Source organism: Natator depressus, chromosome 4 (assembly GCF_965152275.1).
Source record: "Natator depressus isolate rNatDep1 chromosome 4, rNatDep2.hap1, whole genome shotgun sequence".
Taxonomy (NCBI): domain Eukaryota; kingdom Metazoa; phylum Chordata; order Testudines; family Cheloniidae; genus Natator; species Natator depressus.
Genome location: NC_134237.1, coordinates 54,674,132 through 54,696,998, shown reverse-complemented (window position 1 = coordinate 54,696,998; position 22,867 = coordinate 54,674,132). Strand labels below are relative to the sequence as shown.

General features: G+C 41.1%; 1 protein-coding gene across 3 annotated transcripts in view; it reads right to left on the bottom strand.

Annotated features, from left to right (window-relative positions):
* Window positions 1-19,178: 19,178 nt before the first annotated feature.
* SMAD1 (SMAD family member 1) overlaps window positions 19,179-22,867 on the bottom strand; it is a 70,447-nt gene continuing 66,758 nt past the window's right edge. For all 3 annotated transcript variants that reach the window (XM_074950945.1, XM_074950944.1, XM_074950946.1), the window contains one exon: window positions 19,179-20,536. In XM_074950945.1, coding sequence (XP_074807046.1) covers window positions 20,393-20,536 — 144 coding nt within the window. In that variant the 3' untranslated portion in view covers window positions 19,179-20,392. The remainder of the gene's footprint in view (window positions 20,537-22,867) is intronic.

Sequence of the window (22,867 nt, the reverse complement as noted above, 5' to 3'; positions counted from 1 at the left end):
TATGTTGGATTGGGTCAATCAAAACATTTCATTAATTTCTAAAAATTTTGTTTCAACTTTGACCTTTCTAAATGTTAAACTTTTTGTGTAAATTACCTAAATTTTCAAAACAAAAAGTCATTTCAAACTGGAAAAACAAAAAACTTGTCCTGTTTCCACATTTTCAAAACTTCTGTAAAAAAAATTTCAAATCTGAAGATTTATTAGAATGGATCCTTTCCCACCTACAATTTTGGGTTTAACAAATGGACATTGTCTGACAAAAAAGAGTGCTTTCTCAGAAAATTCCCAAATGTCTCTATTGAATAGCTTACCATCTAGTTTAAGACAAGATACAATAAATAGGTGCAAACAACAATAGGAGGGAATGGGGTGAAAGGTAGGAAAAATGGTGATGTACATGAAGAAATAAAATCCAGTTCACTTGGTCTCTATTGGGGCAGTGCTGTCATTGAAAGACTGATGCCAAGTCGACATTAGAAAAAGTTTGCTCGTATAGTTATAATGGCAAACCGTCCCAGTGTAGACATACTTCATACCAGCAAAAAGTGCTTTTTCTGGGATTGCTTATAGCAGTTTCCTAAGTAAAATAAGCTATACTGGCAAAAACACTTTCTGCCATAACTGCATCTACACTAGGGCTTTTACCAGGATAGAAATGTTGCAAAAACACCCCTAAGCTACATTGCTATACTGACAAAGTTTCTAGATTAGACCTGGCCTAAGAGGAGTAAAAATGTATATGTCCCTAATGTCAGCAGATCAGATTCTGAAAATACAGAGGCATGTTGCAGAAAAGGTGCCAGTTTTATCTAGTAACTTTTCACAGTAAGACCACACTTTCAGAGAAACTTTGTTTCTCTTCTATCCCATGTTTTCAGACATAGCAGCTTTCCCCCCACCCCCAGTAATATATTGACTTGAGTGCTATGACCCACAGCCCTTACCTCAATGGCAGTCAGATAATGGAGGTGGATATATCTTGGTGATACAAAACATGTTAATAATCCATATCTTAAGCATATACAAGAATATAGACCTACATTTCTGTAAAACTTTTCCTGCCGAGGGATTGCTGCTCCCTTTGGCCAGAAGGGGAAGCTAGTGCTATACCTTTGTCTAATACAGCTTGAATGTGCCCTGATTTCACTGGAATTTTTATAAATTACATCATAAATCTGTACTGTTCAGCCAGAGCAGTTTTAAATCACTTGTCCTTAAAAACATTCAGAGTTCATTAGGTAAGACTCCAGAACGTGTGATATAAAATCACAGAGCTCAACCTTTGTCTATGTGAAAAGATTTAAATCCATGTTTTATTTTAACATTTAATCAAACATGACCAGCAGTGAGTGACCTTAACCCTGTTTAAAAGTCCTGGATTCTGCAGTGAACCTCTGACTTTTTAGACCCTGGTAGAATTGCATTGTTGCCCTCTCTGTGGGCTCTGCAGTAGGTCAGAGAGCTTTCTAAAGTATATGGTACTTGTGGGGACTACATCTTGTTAGTTACAGAAGCAGATGTCAGGTTTCAGAGTAACAGCCGTGTTAGTCTGTATTGTAAAAAGAAAAAAGAAAAGGAGTACTTGAAGCAGATGTGGAATGCAAAGCATAATTTTAACTCGTAGTTCTGCTTTTGTGACAGAGCATTTATTCAGAAGGTGGATGTGGGGAAAAAACGGGAAACAGAGCTTATTAAAGGTATGAACAGTTGCCCTGTGGCATAATTCAATATTTATCAGATTATTTGTGGGTTATTGCTGAGAGGCTGAAAAAAGAAAACTGCAGCTTTTGCCTCAGATGACTCATGCTCAGCTGTATATGATAAACACCCTTCACACTCTCTAAACCAAATTCAACTTATGTTGACTGTGCTTATTTTGATGCTTTGCAATTTTAGTCGAGAAGGAGACAGACTGAACCACTGTTTCTTTTTTGATCAAATATCCTATTTCAGCTTGTCAGCATTAAGCAGAAATGTCTGCTTATTTGATTAAAACTAATCCATTGCCAATGTTAGCTTGTCTTTCTCCTGATGCTGTGGGCTGTAACACTAGCACACAATCAGACATCAAAAGCTGTGTTCAATTCCTTTTAAATTTTCTAGTTTTACATCTGTCACGTGGGTGTTATCTGGCAAGTTCTCTGAAGACTTTTTGCCATTTTAGAAAGGCCACTGGCTATCCCAGGTTTCAGGAGTGCCCCACATACCTCAGCTAGGGGGCAGTCTGCTGCTGCCTGCCATCAAATCTTCACAGGACAAAGCAAAGAGGAACACAAAGATTGCCAGAATAATAGTTTGCATTACATATTCATACCATTTCCTGCTCCCATTACATTTCTTCCAGGAGATTGGATTCCTGTTGTGCCATTTTCTGTTCTTACCAGTACTTTGACACTAGAAAGTCTTATCTGAATACCTCATTTAGGGTAACATTTACACAGGTGTAGAGGCCCACAGGAGGCCCAACACACCCTTTATATCCTTTGTTAAGTTCTTAAACATAACCCAGAAGGGGGAGGAAGGAGTGAACTGGGCTTGTTCCCAGTCATGTATGAAGGGACCTAAACGTTTTTGCTTTTAAAAAGGTTTTTCCTCTTCCCTACTGATTTAGCTCAGGAATTCAAGCCCTGCTTACCCTGGAAGACTCTATGGATGACTAGAGAGTTGCTAGGATTATTAAATTAAAAGTGCCAAGGAAGATTTGCCTTTTTAAGTGAGAGGGTAAGTGGTTTTTATTCAGACATTTTTGGTCAGCTTTATTCACAACTATTTATTTCAACCTCTTAAGTGAAAAGATGTCTTTGTTAAGGCTTCAACAGGCTACCGCTTTCAATTAAGAGCTGAGAAAACTCCCAATATACAATTCTGGGATCCCCAATGAGTCCACCATGAAACCAGGAAAGACCGGCCTTGACATTTTCAAAGTTAAAAGCAAACAAACAATACCTTTGATAAATGTCTCCACCCTTGTAGGTTTTGTTTAAAGATAAGTGAAAAAAATGGGGGGACAACACAAACCTACCTTTCCTCCTACCCCCACTCTGCTGGTTGCTTTTAAGTGGTGATTATAGCTTTGTGTGGGTGGATTTTACAAAACGCTACTGCCTACGGTGAGCCAACATGCTGTGTGTTAATTTGGTTCACCATTCCAATTCTCCTACAGTTAGAGCAGTGGTGAAGACTAGGGAGAAGAGAACCCAGTGAAACAGTAAAGAAGAGGTTTCAGAGTAGCAGCCGTGTTAGTCAGTATCCGCAAAAAGAAAAGGAGGACTTGCGGCACCTGCATCCGATGAAGTGAGCTGTAGCTCAAGAAAGCTTATGCTCAAATAAATTTGTTAGTCTCTAAGGTGCCACAAGTCCTCCTGGTCTAGTAAAGAAGAGGGTAATGAAGAGCACCATTCCTCCTTTACCTGATTGCTCATCTAATTGGAGGCAAAGGGGAAGGGTGAAGCATATCAAGATTCTGAATACACACCAGTCCTCAATTTAATTTGGCTGGCATTCTGGAAAAATGGCCAGTGTTCTAAGTGTTAAACATTTATGGTCCATCCTGAACTGAGCAAGACATACAAATTCTGTTGGCATCTTCTTAAAATGAATCCATTCTTCTAACTAAGCCAGTGCCAAGAATCTGTATCATTTCTCATTATAAAAGTAGTATCTCCAGTACAATGTCAAAGTCGTTGCCCATCAGCCTATAGGGCTGTCACCACCTTCCCATGTTCTCTGCAGGGAGTGGAGAGAGTTTTAGTAGTTCCCTTTCCAGAACATTAATAAGCCTTTAGGACAGTCTCACATTAGGGCAGTGTTTTTCAACTTATATGGTCCACAGACTAGGCCTAAGATTTTGAAAGGAGTCCTCACCTCCATTCAAAAATTTTTAGAGGTCCCTAAATGAAAACCACTGCATTAGGGAATACCTACGTTAGGCTTTTTTACTGCTGTATAGTTTCAAACCAAGGTTAAATTATACTGGCAGTGCCAGCCCCACTTTACACTGGTGACCAGACAGCACATCTACATTGGGGAAACAACAAAGAAACAACACAGCAGCACGTGCACCGCTGTAGTGCTTAAGTGCAGACCCCACCTATGCTGATGGGAGGGGGTTCTTGTTCTGGGGCGTGAAAAAAAACACCCCCCTGAGCGCAGCAAGTTTCAGTGCTGTAAAGTGCCAGTGTAGACAGTGCACCAGCGCTGGGAGCTGCGCCCCTCGCGCTGGGAGCTAGGCAGTGCTTTAGCATTGCCAGTGTAGACTAGCCCTTACTTGTAGAGCAAGCTTTTCCACAAAGCATTAGTAATACAATCGCAGACATTGAGTGAACCCTGATATGCAGTTTCCCCAGTTGATTTTCCTCCTTTCAAAATTCAGCCACCAGGGCTGCGAGTATTTTAGTGATGGTTATTTTTGAAAAGTTTACAGCTGACCTTTTTTGGAAGACTGAGTAGACAGCTAAGGCTGATTATCCTCATCACATGTTGTTTGTAATTCATACAGTAATTCTAAATTGGAATTTAAAAGAGGGATCTACAGAGAGAAGATGCAGAGGGAGGCTGTCACTGTTTTTTTTTTTGGGGGGGGGGGGGGTGGAGTGGAGAGTTCTTTATGATGCATAAGGACCTGAAAGATGTGTGTTTTCCAAAGGAAGAACAAAGAACTGCTTTTCCCCCTTTTGGATGATCAATTAATGTCAAGTCTTGTCTTTTCTGTCTTTTTTTTTTTTTTTTTTTTTTTAAAGACTTTTTGGATGATTTGCAGATGTTTATTGGGAAATCTCTCAGCCTTTATCTGAAGTAGGGGGAGTGTTAAATTCTTAAACAGCTTTTCTTCTAAGAGCTATAGTTTAAAAGGTGTTAAAGAAACAAACAAAAAATCTTTCAATCTGAATAAATATCACTGAGGGAACTGATCTGATTGCCAATTCATTTGAGGTAGTTAACACTTTTGTAAAGACTAGTCTGGATACACCCCAATCCTTTGCTTCAGGCTAGAAACTTTTGTAGTTTAGCCTAGGCTGACCCTGACTGTTAATTTTGTTTCCATCAAAATTCTACGAATTCTAATTATTCATCAAGTCTTCCAGGAAAGCAGGACAGAAAGACCTAAGTTTTTAATGTAAAAAACCAAGCATGAAAACCCCCCATTACACCCTCCCTTCAACACAACTAACCATTCCAGAGGCAGAAATCCACTGTTTATCCACAGACCAGTACAATGTGGGCTACAGTGACAATTTCCCTACGCTGCTGGGCCTCAGTCCTGACCTAGAGGAACCACCTGGAGGGGTGAGAAGCTAGGTCTGAAGGGCTCCATGCTGAAACTGTCAGAAAGGTGGGTCACTTGAGAACTGTAGTGGTTTTGTGGACACTTGTCCATTGGTAACTGCTGAGAAAACATCTAATTCATTTCACATACATCCCCCAGCAACCTTAAAATGAAGACAACTTTCCATGGCTTGGAAAACATGGTCTGATGGACTGAGAATATGACAGAGCTCCTAAATTTAGTCCCATCATTAGTTAATCCTTACTATAATACCTTTAAGCTATAAAATGCTAAATATTATTGCTGACCTGAGCTTGAACGGACAAGGAGCGCAACACGAACGCTGATGGGATGCATCCCTGACTATCTTGGCCAATTTACCATTGATGGACCATTCCTCCATGGAAGTTATCTAATTCTTTTTTTGAACAGTTATAATTTTGGCCTTCACAACATCCACTGGCAATGAGTTCCATGGGTTGATTGAGCTGTGTGAAAAAGTACTTCCCTGTGCTTGTTTTAAACCTGCTGTCTATTTTATCGGGTGACCCCTGGGTCTTGTTACGTGAAGAAGTAGTAACACTTCCTTATTCACTTGCTCCATATCATTCATGATTTTATAGACTTCCTTCATATCCCCCCTTAGTTGTCAGCTTGGAAAAGAGACCGCCCCAGTCTTTTTAATCTTTCCTCATATGAAAGCTGTTCCATACCCCTAATCATTTTTGTTGCCTTTCTCCGTACTTTTTCCAGTTCTATTTTTTCTGATGAGGTGACCATAACTTCAGGCAGTGCCATGGATTTATATAGTGGCATCATAATATTTACTGTTTTTCTATCTATCCCTTTCCTAATGTTTGTTGACCCCCTCAAAGAATTCGAGTAGATTGGTGAGGCACGATTTCCCTTTATAAAAGCCATGTTGATTCTTCCCCAACAAATCATGTTCATCTAGGTGTCTGATAATTCTGTTCTTCATTATAGTTTCAACCAATCTGCCTGGTATTGAAGTTAGGCTTACTGACCTGTAATTGCCAGGATTGCTTCTGGAGCCTTTTTTAAAAATTGGTGCCACATTAGCAAGCCTCCAGTCTTCTGGTCCAGAAGCTGATTTAAGTTATAGATTACATACCACAGTTAATGATTCTGCAATTTCATATTTGAGTTATTTCAAAACTCTTGGGTGAATACATAGGTGCTGAAACTAGGGGTGCTGTCTCACTCCCTGGCTTGAAGTGGTTTCCATCATATAGGGTTTACAGTTTTGTTCAATGGTTCAACCCCACTATACAAAGTGAGTAAATACCATCTGGTCCTGGTGACTTATTGCTGTTCAATTTATCAGTTTCTTCCAAAATTACAACTGACACCTCAATCTGGGACAATTCCTCAGATTTGTCATCTAAAAAGAATGGCTCAGGAATGGGAATCTCCCTCACATCCTCTGCAGGGAAGATTGACGTGAAGAATTCATTTAGCTTTCCACAATGGCCTTATCTTCCTTGAGTGCTCTGTTAGCACCTTGATTGTCCAGTGACCCCACTGATTGCTTGGAAGGCTTCCTGCTTCTGACACATTTAATTTTTTTTGCTATTAGTTTTTGAGTCTTTGGCTAGTTGCTCTTCAAATTCTTTTTTGGCCTGCCTAATTATAACTTTACACACTTGATTTGCCAGAGTTTATGCTCCTTTCTATTTGCGTTCCTGTATAGCAGTGGTCACAAACTTTTCAGGGTCCCCTGTTCCCCCCACCCCGTGGCTGGGCCAGAGCAGAGCTGGGAGTGGAACGGAGCAGGGCTGGGTGCTGCTCCCTCCCCACCTCCCGTGGGAGCTGGCCCAAGCCCCACTGCACTTCCCCAAACATTCCTCTGCACACACACCCCCGGGGGGAGGGGGGGGGTCACATCCCACAGTTTCAGGACCTCTGCTATATAGGCTCCTCCTTTCCCAAAAGGCTCCCAAGTTCCTAATAAACCTAAATCTCTCCTCCCTACACCATTGTCTGATCCACACATTGAGACCCTGTCTAACTGGCCCTGCGTGTGGAACTAAAAGCATTTCAGAGAATGCTACCATAGAGGTCCTGGACTTCAATCTCTTACCTAGAAGTCTAAATTTGGCCTCCAAGCCCTCTCTTCTCTCTTTTCCTATATCATTGGTATCTACATGAACCACAACTATCAGTTCCTCCCCCGGGCTGCATATAAGCCTGTTCAGATGTCTCAAGAGATCCGCAACCTTCGCACCCGGCAGGCAAGTCACTATGCAGTTCTCCTGGTCATCAGAAACCTACCTATATTTCTAATGATCAAATCCCGCATTACTATTAACTGTCTTCCTAATTACCAGCATCCCCTCCTGCAAAGAGGTATTCTCAGTGTGAGAGGATACCCTGACATCATAGGAAAGGAGGGTCCCAACTATGGGATCATTTCCTTCCACTCCACTTGAAAGTCTCAGGGAAGGAGAACATCCATCTTCCTCAACAGAAGACAGGCTGTAAAACTGAGGTTGGCACTGCCCTACTGTGTCACAAAGTCTTATCTATGTACCTCTCTGTGTCCCTGAGCTCCTCCAGTTCAGCCACTCTGGTCTTCAGAGCCCATACTCTCTCAGAGCCATGAGCTCCTTACACACGCCACCAGCCCACAAGACAGGTGATCATACATGCTACATTCAGTGCAATAAGCTGAATAGCTCCCACTCTGCTGCTGGACTTCTGCCTGCATTCTCTTTACTCCTGCGGCTTTTACTCCTGGGGGTTTTGTTTTTTGTTGGGGTTCTTTTTGGGGGGTGGGGGGAGGAGAAGAGTGCTTATTGGCCTAAGATTAGACAATGTTAATCAGGTATGAGTGGATCTCAGGTACCCCCTCTAAATTTCCTCACAAAACACCCATTAGCTGATCTTGTTCACCAGCCCCCTGGTCACCTAGGAGCTGGCTTTTTAAACTCCTGTTCTCTCTGAGTAGCCCCCCCACTTAACAGGTGTTAACAGGCTTAGGGATTAAAGCCTTGTTAAGAAATTCTAAGCCAGTTAAATATTTTTTGTCAAGGTCCAAAATTTCTTGGTCAGGTATAGTCAAGGTCCAGACTCAGAAACATTTTTCACACTGCAATAACAATAGCAATAATAAGTAAATAGAAAGATTTCACGGCCCATTCAAAAAGCTTCTGGCAGTCTGGATTTTGCCCACGGTCCGCCTTATTGACTACCCCTGCTTAAATGTTGCCTGGTAGGCTCAGCACACAGCCCTCCAAACAGACCACACTATATACTTCAGTCAAGCAGCAAGCACACAGACAGCAAACTCACCCCAAGATCAGAGTCACTCCTCCTTCAGCTGGAGAACTCTCTCGACATATTCCCTGTTAGCTGCTCCTGTTCACTAGTTCCTCTGGTCGCTTAGGTCGCTATAATCCAAATTATATTGATAACCAGTTTAAAGGGGAGCTATGTTTGAACCATGCTTTGAACCAAATTTTTAACAGTGTGTAGAGAGAACTTTGGAGGTATCAACAAGACAAGCAGGCCCTCAAATTATAAAAAGTAACTGGCTGGAGAGGCGCCAGCTTGGAGTCTTAGGACTTGTCTCCACTGGCACTTTACAGTGCTGCAACGTTCTTGCTCAGGGGTGTGAAAAAACACCCCCCCAAGCACTGCAAGTTTCAGCACTAAGGTGCCAGCATAGACAGTGCACCAGCGCTGGGAGCTATGTCCCTCGTGGAGATGGGTTTATTAGAGTGCTGGGAGAGCTCTCTCCCAGCGCTCTGCTGCGACCATGCAAGCCACGTTAAAGCGCTGCCACGGCAGCACTTTAATGTTGCCAGTAAAGATATGCCCTTAATGTAAAGCCATTCAGTGCAACTGCTCATCTCGGAATGCTGTTGGATTTCAGAAACATGGGTTCTGTCAGGTGAAATCGTTCTCACTGTGGCAGCTTCTGAGCATTCAATGCAATTATTGGGTTTCACTCCCCATTTCTTAGACACCAGAGGATGACTGAGGCCAGAAGAATTATTCCATCAACCTAGCTGTACCTACACAGAGTTAGGTTGACATAACTACACAACACAGGGCATGAAATTTTTCACAATCATGAGTGACATAGCTAGGTTGAGCTAATTTTTAAAAGTAGACCAGGCCTAAGTCCTATCTACACACTGGTGTTGGTTACCAAGAACAGTATCTCTTGTGAGACTTTCCCTCACAAGGTCTCATAAGAGATGAGCAAGGAGCTGCATACCCTGATTTATTTGCTTTAGTCCTGGTCTACACTATAAAGTTACATTGACCTAAAGTGACTTACTTAGTTTTGAATGTGTCCATGCCTAAAGTTTGTCTCCCGCAGACACTGGCACCCCGTTACATTGACATGGTAGATTCATAGATTCCAAGTCCAGAAGGGACCACTGTGATAATTTTGTCTGACAACCTCTATAAACGCAGGCCATAGAATTTTCCCCGAAATAATTCCTACTGCATATCTTTTAGAAAAACATCTACTCTTGATTTAAATATTGCCACTGATAGAGAATACACCATTCCCCTTGGTTAATTGTTCCAATAGTTAATTACCTTCACTGTCAAAAATTCACATCTTATTTCCAGTCTGAATTTGTCTCGCTGCAACTTCCAGACATTGGCTCATGTTATATCTTTCTCGGGTAGATTGAAAAGCCCATTATGAAGAATCTGTTCTCCACTTAAGTATTTCTAAATAATCAAGTCACCCCTTAATGTTCCTTGTTAAGCTAAATAGTCTATCATAATAGGGCATATTTTCTAATCCTTTAATCATTCTTGTGACTCTTCTCTGAACCCTCTCCAATGTATTCTTGAATTGTGGATACCAGAACTGGACATAGTATTCCAGCAGTGGATGCACCAGTACCAAATGCAGAGGTAACAACCTCTCTAATTCTATTCAAGATTCCTGTTTATGCATCCAAGGATCCCTTTTGGCCACAGAGTCACACTAGAGCTCATGTTTAGTTGCAAAAAGAAAAGGAGTACTTGTGGCACCTTAGAGACTAACCAATTTATTTGAGCATGAGCTTTCGTGAGCTACAGCTCACTTCATCGGATGTTTAGTTGATTATCCGTACACATCCACCCCATCCCAAATATTTTTCAGAGTCACTGCTTCCCAGGTTAGAGTCCCCCAAATAGCATCATCTTCCCCTGAACAACTTGGGGCTAAAGCTGACCTATTTCCATCAATGTAGTGCTAGTGTAGACATTGCATTACCTGTGTCCACTAACTGACTTCCAGCTGGAGAAGAGGCAAAGGGACCAAAAGTTTCATTGGGAAATGCACTAGGACATTATGGCTTCGTTCAGGCTGCAAATGCAGATGTTGCACTACATTAATGAGCTAAATGCCTAAAGACCCTATACACCGCAGCCTCTCCTTCCATGGGAAACTCCACACATTGCTCCCCACACCACCCAGAACAACACATGGCAGCATGGCATAAATCTTTACCTCTATCACTTCACATCTGGGGAACACAAGGAGAACCATGACTATACCTATACTGGCCTGTGATTACTGCAGGCTCCACCAGCAAACACACGGCACTGTTTGTTTTTACCATGAATGAAGATTTTAATATGTAAACAAATGTTTGTTTTACTGGTGCTTTATAAGTATGGGTCACCCTAAGACAGTGCTCTAAAATATTTTCATCTTGTTTATTTGCACTTCAAGTTTGTTGCTTGTTCAGTTACGCACAATAAACTTTTAGTTTTTGAAAACCAGAGTATATGTATTGATTAGTTTGCACAGAGTAGACATGTCACATAGTCTACCCCTACGCAAAAATAACAATGGGAGTCAATACCCTACCCAGAGTTAGTGTAAACACACAACACTACTATGGCTGACTGTTCAAATGTTATTTTAAGGCCTCCCTCAGCCACATAGCCTTTGTGTCTGGGCAAAAGCAGCAGTTGGCACGCTTCACCCTTCCATCCTGCTGGTAGCCTTTCCCCTTTTGCTTCTCAAACATTATGTAATACACAACATGCAGCAACAGTAGGAACATTTGCCTCACTGAGATCCAATCTAGCATTAAACATCACCAGCAAGCTTGAAGTCTTCCAAAGCACATTCAACAGTCATCCTGCACCTGCTCAGCCAATAGTTCAGTCATTCCTTGGTTCTCTCAAGGTGGCCAGTGTATGATTTCATAAGCCAGGTGAGCAAATGTCGCCCCAAATCATTACTGGCATGTCAACTTCACCAATGTTAGTAAGCCAGTCAGGCAAGAATGTCCCTGCTTGCAGCTTTTGGAAAAGTCCTGCATTCTTAAAGATGACAGCATCCCTCACCTTCCACGACCAGCCCACATTGGTGTCAGTGAAGCATCCTTGGTGACCCACTAGCACTTGCATAACCAGGGAGAAGCACCCCTTTCAATTTATTACTCACTGGCAAGGTGGGGTGCTGCCAGAATAGGGATGTGTCCTGTATATCTCACCACAGTTCAGGAACTACAGTGCTTCAAATCCATCTGCTATTTTCTGTACATTGCCAAGAGCCACAGTTCTGTACAGCAGACAGAATGGCCTTGCGTAGGTAGAGGACAATGGAAAAAATCTACAGATGGCCCACTGACTAATAGCAATCTAGTATTGCAAGCTTCCAGACCATGATTACCCCTCACTTTTCCACTGTCAGTGCAGCTCTCATTCTGTTGTCCCAACGCTGGAGGGTTCGGGCAAGCTTGGCACTCAGATCCAGGAATGGGGCCTATTGCATCTCCAAGTTCTGCAGCCACGGCTCCTCATCCCAGATCTGCATTACAACATGATCCCACCACTCAGTGCTAATTTTTCAGGACCAGAAGTACCTGTCCATCATGCCTCTCCATGAATGCCTGCACCAACCTATTTTTATTTGCTGTCTCCTTCATCCATACATCATCCTCAGGCATCTCATCTTCATTACTGCACCACTGGTAGTGGTAATTGTTCTTCTGCAGATAAAGGAGAATTGTGGCATCCTATATTTGCAAAAGACATGAGCATTGTGCTGAGCTATACAGGGTCCATGCTTCTGCCACAGAGATGGCAACCACCGAAGAGTGGCATGTGGAACTGTGAGAATTTAAAAAATTATGTGATGGAATAAATGTTATGGGATGAAGAAAATGACCCTGTGGGAAACTGACTCTTAGGTTCACAGAAATCCTTGAGTGAATTGCTGGTATCTCAAAAAGCACAGCAAAAATGTCCCACAAGGCATTGCCCCAGACAGCAGTGCAAGGTACACTGTACCTGAGAGACACCACATCTTCTGTCGATGCCATCACTCGTGGTGAGGACACAGCACGACACAGGCAGCCAAGTGTGCATGTACTCAAGCAACATAAAAAGTTGGCAGCTGTAAGCCACCAAGACTTCAGTCAACCAAATTTTGTAGTGTAGATACAGCTTTAGATGTGGTAGGGTTTACAGCCATGGTAAGGAGAACACAGAATCCTGAACTCCGCCTTGATGGTTACATATAAGGGGAAACTGATTGGTATATAGGAAGTGTCCGTTTCTAAAATAAACTTCTAGATGGCTTTCAAGACACTATCTTTAAAAAGAGAACACACTTTTTTCCTTTTTAAATAAACACAAGTTTAAGGATGGACTGGCTATCATAAATCTGAATTCTCTGCTTGTGCCCATTTAAGTTACCCAGTTAAAATTATAACATTTGTTAAAACCAGCAGCATAGGGAAAACAAATTAAAATATCTATTGATATTACCATAGCGTTTTCATCAACATAATGGCTATAGATGGAGATGCAAGACTAAAATCTTAGTGAAAACACCACTCCCCTTTCCATTCACTGGAACAGTACTGTACAGGACTGTGGCCCCTTCAAACTCAGTGTAATACAAATGGAGCTGCAAGGGTATTCTCTCAGTGAATTAACAACATTGTTTGCAACTAGCGAGACTATGACATGTGTAGTAGCTGCTTGTCAAAGTGATTAACTCAGTCATTAAAAAAAAAACTTGGGGGGAAAAATGCAATCAAGTCACCTGTCTAAGGAAAGACAGAGTTTGTTTGTAAAACTGGAGGCAGCAGGCAGGGAATCAAACCACTGAACACAAACAAAAATTGTGCATATGGGCGGACAACTCACGTGGTTTCAGTTGGATGAAAATAAAATGATGACTACTGGAAAAAGGGCTTTAAAATGAAAATGACCTTTAAAATGAGAGCTGGTACATAACCCAGAGCAAAACTAAGATAAAATTACAGGGATCCTCCTCCTTCATTGGACGGGGTAAAGCAGCAACAAATGTGGTGTCTATGAAATTTGCATCTTTATCTGGTTGGTTTCCAGAACCAATGGAAATCTGTAATTCGTCATCTGCCTTTTGGCAACTGCACTTTAAAGCCTTGTTGTCTGACTGGAACATATGCTATCCAGCACTTATGAGAAAACCATTTGGCAAAAAGAGAGTTGTGTGGAAGGAGTTGGACAAAACAAGGGAATGGATTAGCCATGAAGTAGAGAAAAGGTGGTTCAGAGATAGACAGGGTAAAATGACAGTGACCCCAGAATGATGTGGTAGAAAGTCTGCCTTGAGTGATCTGTAGAGCATAAGGCACAGCAAGGGAGAATCTGAACTTAAGCGCCCGCTTACTTCTCTCTCCCCACATGCAATATAGCCGTGTGCAAAATGAATTGTGAGATGCATGTGAAAGATATATTGCTATACCATGACTGGTGATGGTACGAGTTACACTGTATATTTAGGCACACACCCAAAGTAGGGTGACTGCCAGTTCACACAGTTCTGAATCATGAATCTCAAGAAGCTGAACAAGAGGCTAGTGTGCTGAACAGAAGGAACCAGAAAGTAATTAATAAATCAGACTATGAAAACACTAGTAACTCGCAAAGGAGTGAACAGGGATTTGGAATATGACAATACAAAAAAACCCCCACCAAAACGAATGGTGCATACCATGAAAGGTTCATAACGCAAAAGGTCACAACATTGAGATGTCCAAAGCCTTTGGAAAGCTGAAGAAATGTATAAACAGTTCTGTAATGGGAAAAGAAATAGCCATAGAGAATAAAACCATTTACATTCATTCCAGTTAGAAAAAGACAACCGAAGTTGTGAAAGCATGACCATAGTAGGAGGAGAAGGAGGATTGATTTTAGTGCCCTGGCAAACAGGATACCAAGGCCAGACTAAAAACAGATTAGTGGCCTTCTGTATTGTATGTGTTTTTGACATACACTACAATTACAAATAAATAGCAGCAGAAATCGCTAAGAGAAGGTGTAGTTGAAGGCGATGTCACAAAGATTGTGACCTACAAAAATAGCTCCAGTCAAAATCTTTGAATGAGACTGTGCTCCAAACAGCACACATTTTATGCATTTCTGAATTCAAGTTTAGGAATAGCCGTGCTGGAGAATTACTGCAATATAGTCAAAGAGATGGGGCCTCAAAATGCAGTTGATTATAAAACAGCAGTGACATCAGGAGACTAAGAACCCTGATACAGTACTTCAATATGGAAGGAAGGAAGACAGGTTTCAAATATATAAGGGAACACTAACACTATTTGTTTTAAATTTTCAAAAGGAAGGCTTTCCAAAGGAGGTTTCAAAATCCTTCCAAGTTACTTATATCTTCATCAAATTGTACATCAGACAAATCTCACTCCCACTGCCTCAGACATCCCAAACTATTTGGAAAAAAATGTTATACATTTTGTAAAAGTATTATTAAAATACTAGCAAAGGTATCTTTTTGATTATTAGAAAGGTTACACGGTGCAATGTAGTCAAGAACTCCCAGTGAAACCACCCTTTGGTCCAAGATCATTGTAGAGTTCTCCAAAACTTGTTTGGATTGATCCAAATGGAAAAAATCTTGTTCTCAAGCTGTGCATCACTTATTGTAATATTACTCTGCTTACAAAGGCCACCATCAAGTGCAATACTGAATATACCTCTCAACAAATGCAGCTGTTGGGAACATCTCAGCACAGAGATTGGAGGGCTGGAAAGAGTGAAAAGATCACATTTATTCAGCAGTATCATTCACTCCCTCTTAAATGTGTCCAGAAATTGTGTGTCCAGATTTAAGAATTAGGTTTATGTCCATTATTGTTTGTTTATTTTATATAAATATAATAATATATATATAAAATATATTCTAAATATTTTATAATATTATATATATACACACACATATTATATATATATATACACACACACACACACACACACACACATATATATAAGTGCCTGAATTGTTTTTGGAAAAAACAAAAGTCTGTTTTTTTTGTTTTTGTTTTAAATTTTCTGAAACATCAGGAAAATCAAATTCTGATCTCCCTAAAATAAAATACCTGGAAGACCTTCTGGACATCTTAGACTATATAGACCATTAGTTTGCAAACCTTTATTAAACCAATAAGGATTGATTCAATAACCTCTAAAACGGTAATTCACTTAAGCATTCACACTGAAAAAGAAAATTTCAAACCATCTGACTAAACACACATTCAAGTCTCCAATGCTCAGCTTTCACTCTCATTCTTGTGATATCACCACATCATTTCACTAGTTCTCTAGTCATCAGTGGATTCCAGGCTAGACAGGAAATGAATTTCTAATGTAAAAAACAAGCAGAACACACACCTTTAACAATCCAGCACACCACCTTACAGGCTTTTTTTACATGCTACAAAAACGAAACGAAAAAGAGGCAAAATAGTATTTTGTATCCATTCTAATTGAATTACCTTTTAGGCCCCATCTACACAATGTCTTACTCTTATGAAGCTCCATGTAATGATTGTGCCCCAGCCTTTGCAACACAGCTCAGTCTTATTTACACAAGTAAGATCCAGGCCTCACTCTTCCCCACCCTATTATACCAGTTTTATGCCAGCGTAACTATTTAGTCAGCGGAATTACAGTGGCATACCTGAGTGGAGAATCAGGCTCTGGGTTTATAACATGTTAAAGCTTCATTATAGCAGCATTCCAATATGAGGAAGTCTAGTAAAAACAAAAATTTAGGCATGGTTTACACCTAGGGCCTGCTTTTTTTTAGGGGGCTGAAAGAAAATATCCAACTGGCCTCCTCTAGGCTACACAATTTGTTTTTTGTTCTTATATATTACACACAAAAAACTGTAGTAAAAGAGAATTAAGGTTACAAAGTCAAGCATTCAAGTTAGGAAATGCCAGAATTAAGATTGCTGTGCTCCCTGTCCCAATCTCCTTTTCTCCAGGCTCCTCACCCAATCTCAATGTCTCTCCCACCCCAAACTTCTTTATCCAGTGTCTTTGTCCAGCTAGTCCCAGTTCTGCCCCAGTGCCTCAACTCCTTGTCAGAGCTCTCACCTCTCACCCCCCCCACCCCCGCCCTTCCCACACTGGTTCCTACTTCAAGTCAGCCTCCCTTGCTCCAACTACGAATCATTATTTCTTTCTCCCATAGTCCCAAACTCACCACCTACTCCTTTCCCTCTCCCATCCAAGTTTGTTGTTGTTGCCTCTGCATTTATATCAGGCACTTTCTCCTCCATACTGCCAGCTGGGAGTGGAGCAACTGAAAGCACAGGAGAGATAGGCTCCTCCCTGCTCAGTTCTGGTGCCCAGTCCCACCGTGGCCCAGAGCAGCAATTTCAGGAAAAGTCCTTCTGAGTTCCATAGCCCTGGGCTGGAGCATGCCTCGCTGCTCTGTAGGGACGGCACATACAAAGTCTAGTTGGCACCAGGAACTGTGAGGGGGATGGTGTAAGGTCAGTGAGGACAAACTTTGGAAATTTTAGCTGCTTTTAAAAAAAAAAAGGGGGGGGGGGGGAGTTCCTATGGAAAATGCACAAATTGTGGATTTTTCAAAGGCTTATAACTAGGCCAACATTTGGATATTTTCACTGGGATGGCAAAAAGGAACATCTTGGACACAAAAGCCAGGCCCTTGCCAAATTCTGAGTCCTTGCTCCAAAGCATGGGGACACTAGAGCATTTCAAAGAAAAGCTCTCAAGACTTTATCATGGGTAAAACAAACTATTTTTCCATAGCCTCATTCTCAAAAATGCCAGACTTTCCAAAAAGGTTTAGCATGAGGCAGACACCTGACATGGAAAGTTTAAGTCCAAAGAGTTTAAGTTTGGCAAAGTTATAAGCAACTGACAGAAGGGTCTAATAATGGAAAGTGTCTGGCAACCTTAATAGGCAGTGCTACCTACCCCAACTATATTAACCCCTCACCACACACCAGATCCTACTTCCTTCAAAAACTAGATCAGTGTATTTCCCTTGTCTCTGCTAGTATGAAAACTTCCCTCCCACAAATGCCGCCAAAGATTTTTACAGTGCCCTTTTTTGGATCTTTGCTGTCACATTTGAATTGAGATGAGAGACTGAATACAAGTGCTGACAATATTATTCTCTAACCCCAGGGTTAATTACAGTTTAACATCTTATTTGCTCTCCTCTCCCTGAGCAATGGTGCATTTTTCTTCAGCTGATCACAAGGATTGCTAGGGTTTGTGTCTTTCTTCCCCGCCCCGGGGAGATTTACCACTAGTTCAGACATTTTTTCCAGAATCCTGCCACCAAGGCTTTGCAGTTCAAAGCAATTGTCTACCTGGGGAAGGAGGCTACCAGACTAGTCTAAGGCAGGAACAGAATCAAAGACAAGAAATCAAGAGGAGGCGACTGCATAACCTCAGATCTATCCAGCTCTTCACTTTCCAGTGCTCCCACTACTGTGGATAAAGCAGCATATGGATCTTGGAAAGCTATTTCCCCTCCCACTGCTTCTTCTGGCTCACTGTACGGAGCAGAACAGGGGCAGCCTGATGCTATTCCCCCACCTGAAGCATCTTGTAGACTTTGGGTGAGAGCATGTGTGGGGGAAATGACAATGGGGGGACAAACAATAAAAAATTAAAGCACTTCACAACCCAGGGAAAAAAAAGATGCTGTCCATTGTGCCAGAGAATGGCATAAGAAGCTGCTGTGGGTGCACTTTAATTCCAATAAGAAAAGGAGGACTTGTGGCACCTTAGAGACTAACCAATTTATTTGAGCCTAAGCTTTCGTGAGCTACAGCTCACTTCATTGGATGCATCCGATGAAGTGAGCTGTAGCTCACGAAAGCTTAGGCTCAAATAAATTGGTTAGTCTCTAAGGTGCCACAAGTACTCCTTTTCTTTTTGCGAATACAGACTAACACGGCTGCTACTCTGAAACCTTTAATTCCAATGGGTCTCAAACAAAATGGCTTGAAACCAGAGGTGGGTAGCGTATGCCATAATCTCGCCCTCACACAAAGAGCCAGTAAATGCTTTTCCTTTGTGTCAGTCCCAAGTATGTTCAAACAATACCTTCTCCTAAATCCTTCATTAAACATAGGCAGGTCCTGAGACCAATATAATTTTGCAACAGTGCTATTCTTAGGGGAATTTCTGACTCTGAGCTCCCAATATTTTAGTCAGTTAGAAGTCTCCAGTAAAGGGTGGAAAAGTGGCAGTTTAGACCCAAATCTCTGATCCGTCCTCACTGGAGGTATACAAGGTTTCTGCAGATATTCCATACTTGGAGAAGGGGGGCAAAGGGAAATCAGTGAAAGTCTATTAAGTTATATGGGCACATTAGTTCTACTGAATCTATTCTATTCTCACCTAATGAAGAAATCCATCTCCTCCACAAAATTCTCTCATCACCAGTACTGATTTAACATTGCTACCAAGCTGCATCAGAAGTTAAAACGCAGAGTAAATTTTTTTTCCATTTGAAGCAGTATTATCCAAGAGAATCTTTTTTTCTGGGTTGTTATAAAGCTGCCAAGAAGTAGACAAGACAAGGCATTAATCAAAGTAAGCAATAACAATGGTTTTATTTAAAACTTCCAGTAAAGACGACCCACTAGTTTTGGAATAAAAGTACTTAAAGTACTACAGAGTACGTGAATATAAAAGATTAGCAGAAAACAAAAAACAAAACAAAAAATCAGTAAAAAAATTAAAAATATTTTTTTAAAAAAAGTTTGAAATAGATCCAAACAGGGTTTTTAAATCCTCCAAACATTTAACAGTTACTAGGTTTGGCAAAACAAAATTCTTTTACACAATTAAAAGTCTACTTCTTTTATGTAAACTGCCTAAAATCGCTCAATAATTCAAGAACAGACTGTACAATTTGTCTTGAAATATACAGAGCTGCAGTCTCAGGACCGCAGGAATGATTAATTTTGCCTTCTTCTCAACTATATGAATTAACCAGCTACATAAACTGTTTTTGGGGGGAGGGAGGAGGCAAAAATAATCAGAGTTAACAAGATAAAGCCACTATAAAAAAAATTAATGAAATGCACAGCAAAGTTCAGACCTCTGTTTCATTTCTTTAAACTAACAAGCTACGTTTACAGTATATTCTGCATGTCAATTGCCATTTCCCCCTCCCCTTTTCCCCATTCAAATATTCCTAAATCCTCTAGTCCAAGCGAATTAATTCTAAACTTTCAAATACACTGTACATACATTTAGCAAAGAGCATACCTAACATTATTCTTACAGCAGTATGGTCAGTACACAATTTCATAAAGATTATTACACATGACCATGATTAAACCTCCCACTCCATTATTTCTTTCTTTCAAGAAAACAGCAAACTATTACTAGACAAATGGTTTTAAAATATTTTGTAGAAAGCCTGTGGAAAGCAGACTTCATCAATATGGGCTATCAACCCCAGAGAACATAATGAATGCTGAACATATAAAAGAAAGGTAACCTCAGAGTGCCAAGGAAGATCCCTTGGGAACACTGTCTAAAAGATTATTAGCTTGGTCATCCCTAACTATTACACAAAGTCCTGCTAAACAATTTGCATGTATCAATTTTACAAGAGACGGGTACAATGTAAACTGAAATTTTTGACACCAACAGTGTGTTAAAGGCTTTTTTTTTTTTTGCGCTTTTTCCCTGAATCCAAAAGTTGGTCACAGAGGTCAAGTATTATCAAGGCTCTTATTCAGCTGCTGCCAGTTCATAAATGTGTCTGACTCATACATCCTTCAAGTACATGCAAGGCTCAATAGTTTCCAAACTGCAGAAGCTTGGGACCCTTTAAGACACAGAGGAAATAGGATTATGAGGTGAGCCCATCTGAGTAAGAACTTTATCCAGCCACTGAAGGGGACCATGCAGGTGTATTTCAATCCAGCATGGAGTGCTCGTTACATCTTGGCGATGATATTCGGCTCCCCAACCCTACAAACAAAAATCACATAGAAAAGTTATTACTTTTACCTTATTTTACCATGTCAAGGAAGTGGAAAATGCTTCTCTCTCATTTTATATAGTACAAAGGCAACAGATATAACCTAGCCTCACAGGTGGAGGTTACCACGGTTGAGGAACCATTTTTGCATGAGTTATGTTACCACATTTCCCCATGTGAATCTGAAGCAGATTTAAGAGAATCTGGGTTAGGTGACAGACAGATACTTGAAAACTGAAGTCTCACTTCAAATTTGGCAATGGTAATGCATGCTTCCCCATATCGCCCAGCCAGTATGCCCCTATGTTGCCCTTGAGACACCACTCTTCTGGATTCCATCTACACTAGGGAAGCGACCTATGAACAATCTCTCCCCACCCCCCCGCCAATGACCTTGGTACTGAACAGTTCGGGTACCACTGCATGTGGGGACCAGAACATTTTTGAACACCATGGCAGAAAGCGTTCTGTAATGAAAGTGGTGCACACCTTTTGAGATGGGTGTTAAAAATGGTTTGGCCTTACAGGCAGACAATCTGACTATTAGAGTATGTGGGGCCAAACCATTTTTAATACCACGGCAGAAAGCGTGCACTACTTTCATAACAGAATATTAGAATACTATAGCATTAAATACAGTTTGGCTCAACATATACTAGTAGTCAAACTGTTTTCAACACCTGTGGAGGAGCTAGGGGCCCTTTGGGGGGTTTGTTGACCAAGTTACCAACCTGAGGTTATTTTCCTAGGGCAAACAAACAGGGTGAGTGGACAGCTCAGCCCCCATGCCTTTTTGGTCCTTGCCTTCTCTAGTGTGACTGCCACAAGGGTGTAATTAGTGCAAAGTCTGAGGCTGGATTTTTTTTTTTTTTTTTTAACTAATGGACATCTGTGCACTAGGAACTGGATTAAGCCCACAAACTCAGGTCCATCAGCCAGTGAACATCATCTTCAGCTTTCACTCAGTACTGACCTGGGCTGAACAGGAAATAGTAACCTAGAAGAGGAAAGGCTCCATGTGTCCCATTATGAATCCCAAAGCAAATATTGCTTTTGATTTTTTCACAAGGTGACATTCATTTTCACACCTGTTTATACTGACTCAAAGGGGAGTCCTACAGCAGATTCATATAGCAATGCATTTTGCAGAACATACATTAAAATGAAAAGGAAACTCTTTGACTCCCAAACCCATGGCTCTTGTGTTGCCCATGGTAGTCCTAGTCCTACTGAAGATTCCCCGCAAGTCTCTCCTCTTTCAGAGGACATGGAGGGAGGCAGGATGCAGTATTCTCTTGGAGGAGAGGGAAGTATAACTGATTAAAAACAATGAAATACAAACAGGATTGAGGCTACCACGTTTGTGTATTTTTGCACTTCTGGAGAGGTACAGGTAAAAGGATTGAAGATAAGGGCTACTGGAATCCCATAAAGCCTCTAGAAAAAGACTGAAGAAACCTCATGTACTAAGGCTAAAAAGAGTGAGATGGGAAGATACACTGCCAAACAAATTAACAGGCATAAAAACAAGACATCATGGATCAACATTAAGGTTGATCTACTCCATGCAGATAGGGCCAAGGTTTCTTTACAGGAAGGATGGGAGTACTGAAACAGATAAAGCTTCCCAAGACATCTCGGGCACTCTTGTAGCTATAAAAACAGCCAATGGAAGAAAGTAGTGTACACAAGAAGGTGTTGTTAAACTGGACAATTTTGGGGGAGAGAGGTGGCACTGGTCATATCCTAGATGGGCTGATGATATTTCCTAAATTAACAGGTCGAGCACCAATGGGTTCTCTTTTAGCTAAAACTGAGTCAGCTATAAGATTTACTAATTATCTGGAAAGAAATCTAACAAAGTTCATTGTGTAGTTTGATAAAGTAAATTATCTTTTTTGGGACAGGCTGTGGGGCAGTAGATGGACCACAGGAATCAAGAGTAAAAAAAAATATTTTGTATTAACCTCAGATTAACCCATAAGGCATGTGCACAAAGAAGTCACCTTATCCCTTTAAGCCACCATTTTAGGATACTGTGCAATTAATTTGGCAGTCTTGAAATATTTGACTGATCCACATTTCTGTCCCTCACACCACTGATCCTTTTATCCCGATCCACATTTCTGTCCCTCACATCATTGCTACAATCCTTACACGTACCCTGAGAACAGAACGGTATGCACTTTGTTTATAGAATTTCTAATCACCAGACAGACCCCAGGGAACAAAGCTACCCATCTTCCAATCACTTACATGACAGTCCCAGCTATTCTGTCCAAGAAATGCCCACTACTTCACAATTTTGATCCTTCGGACAG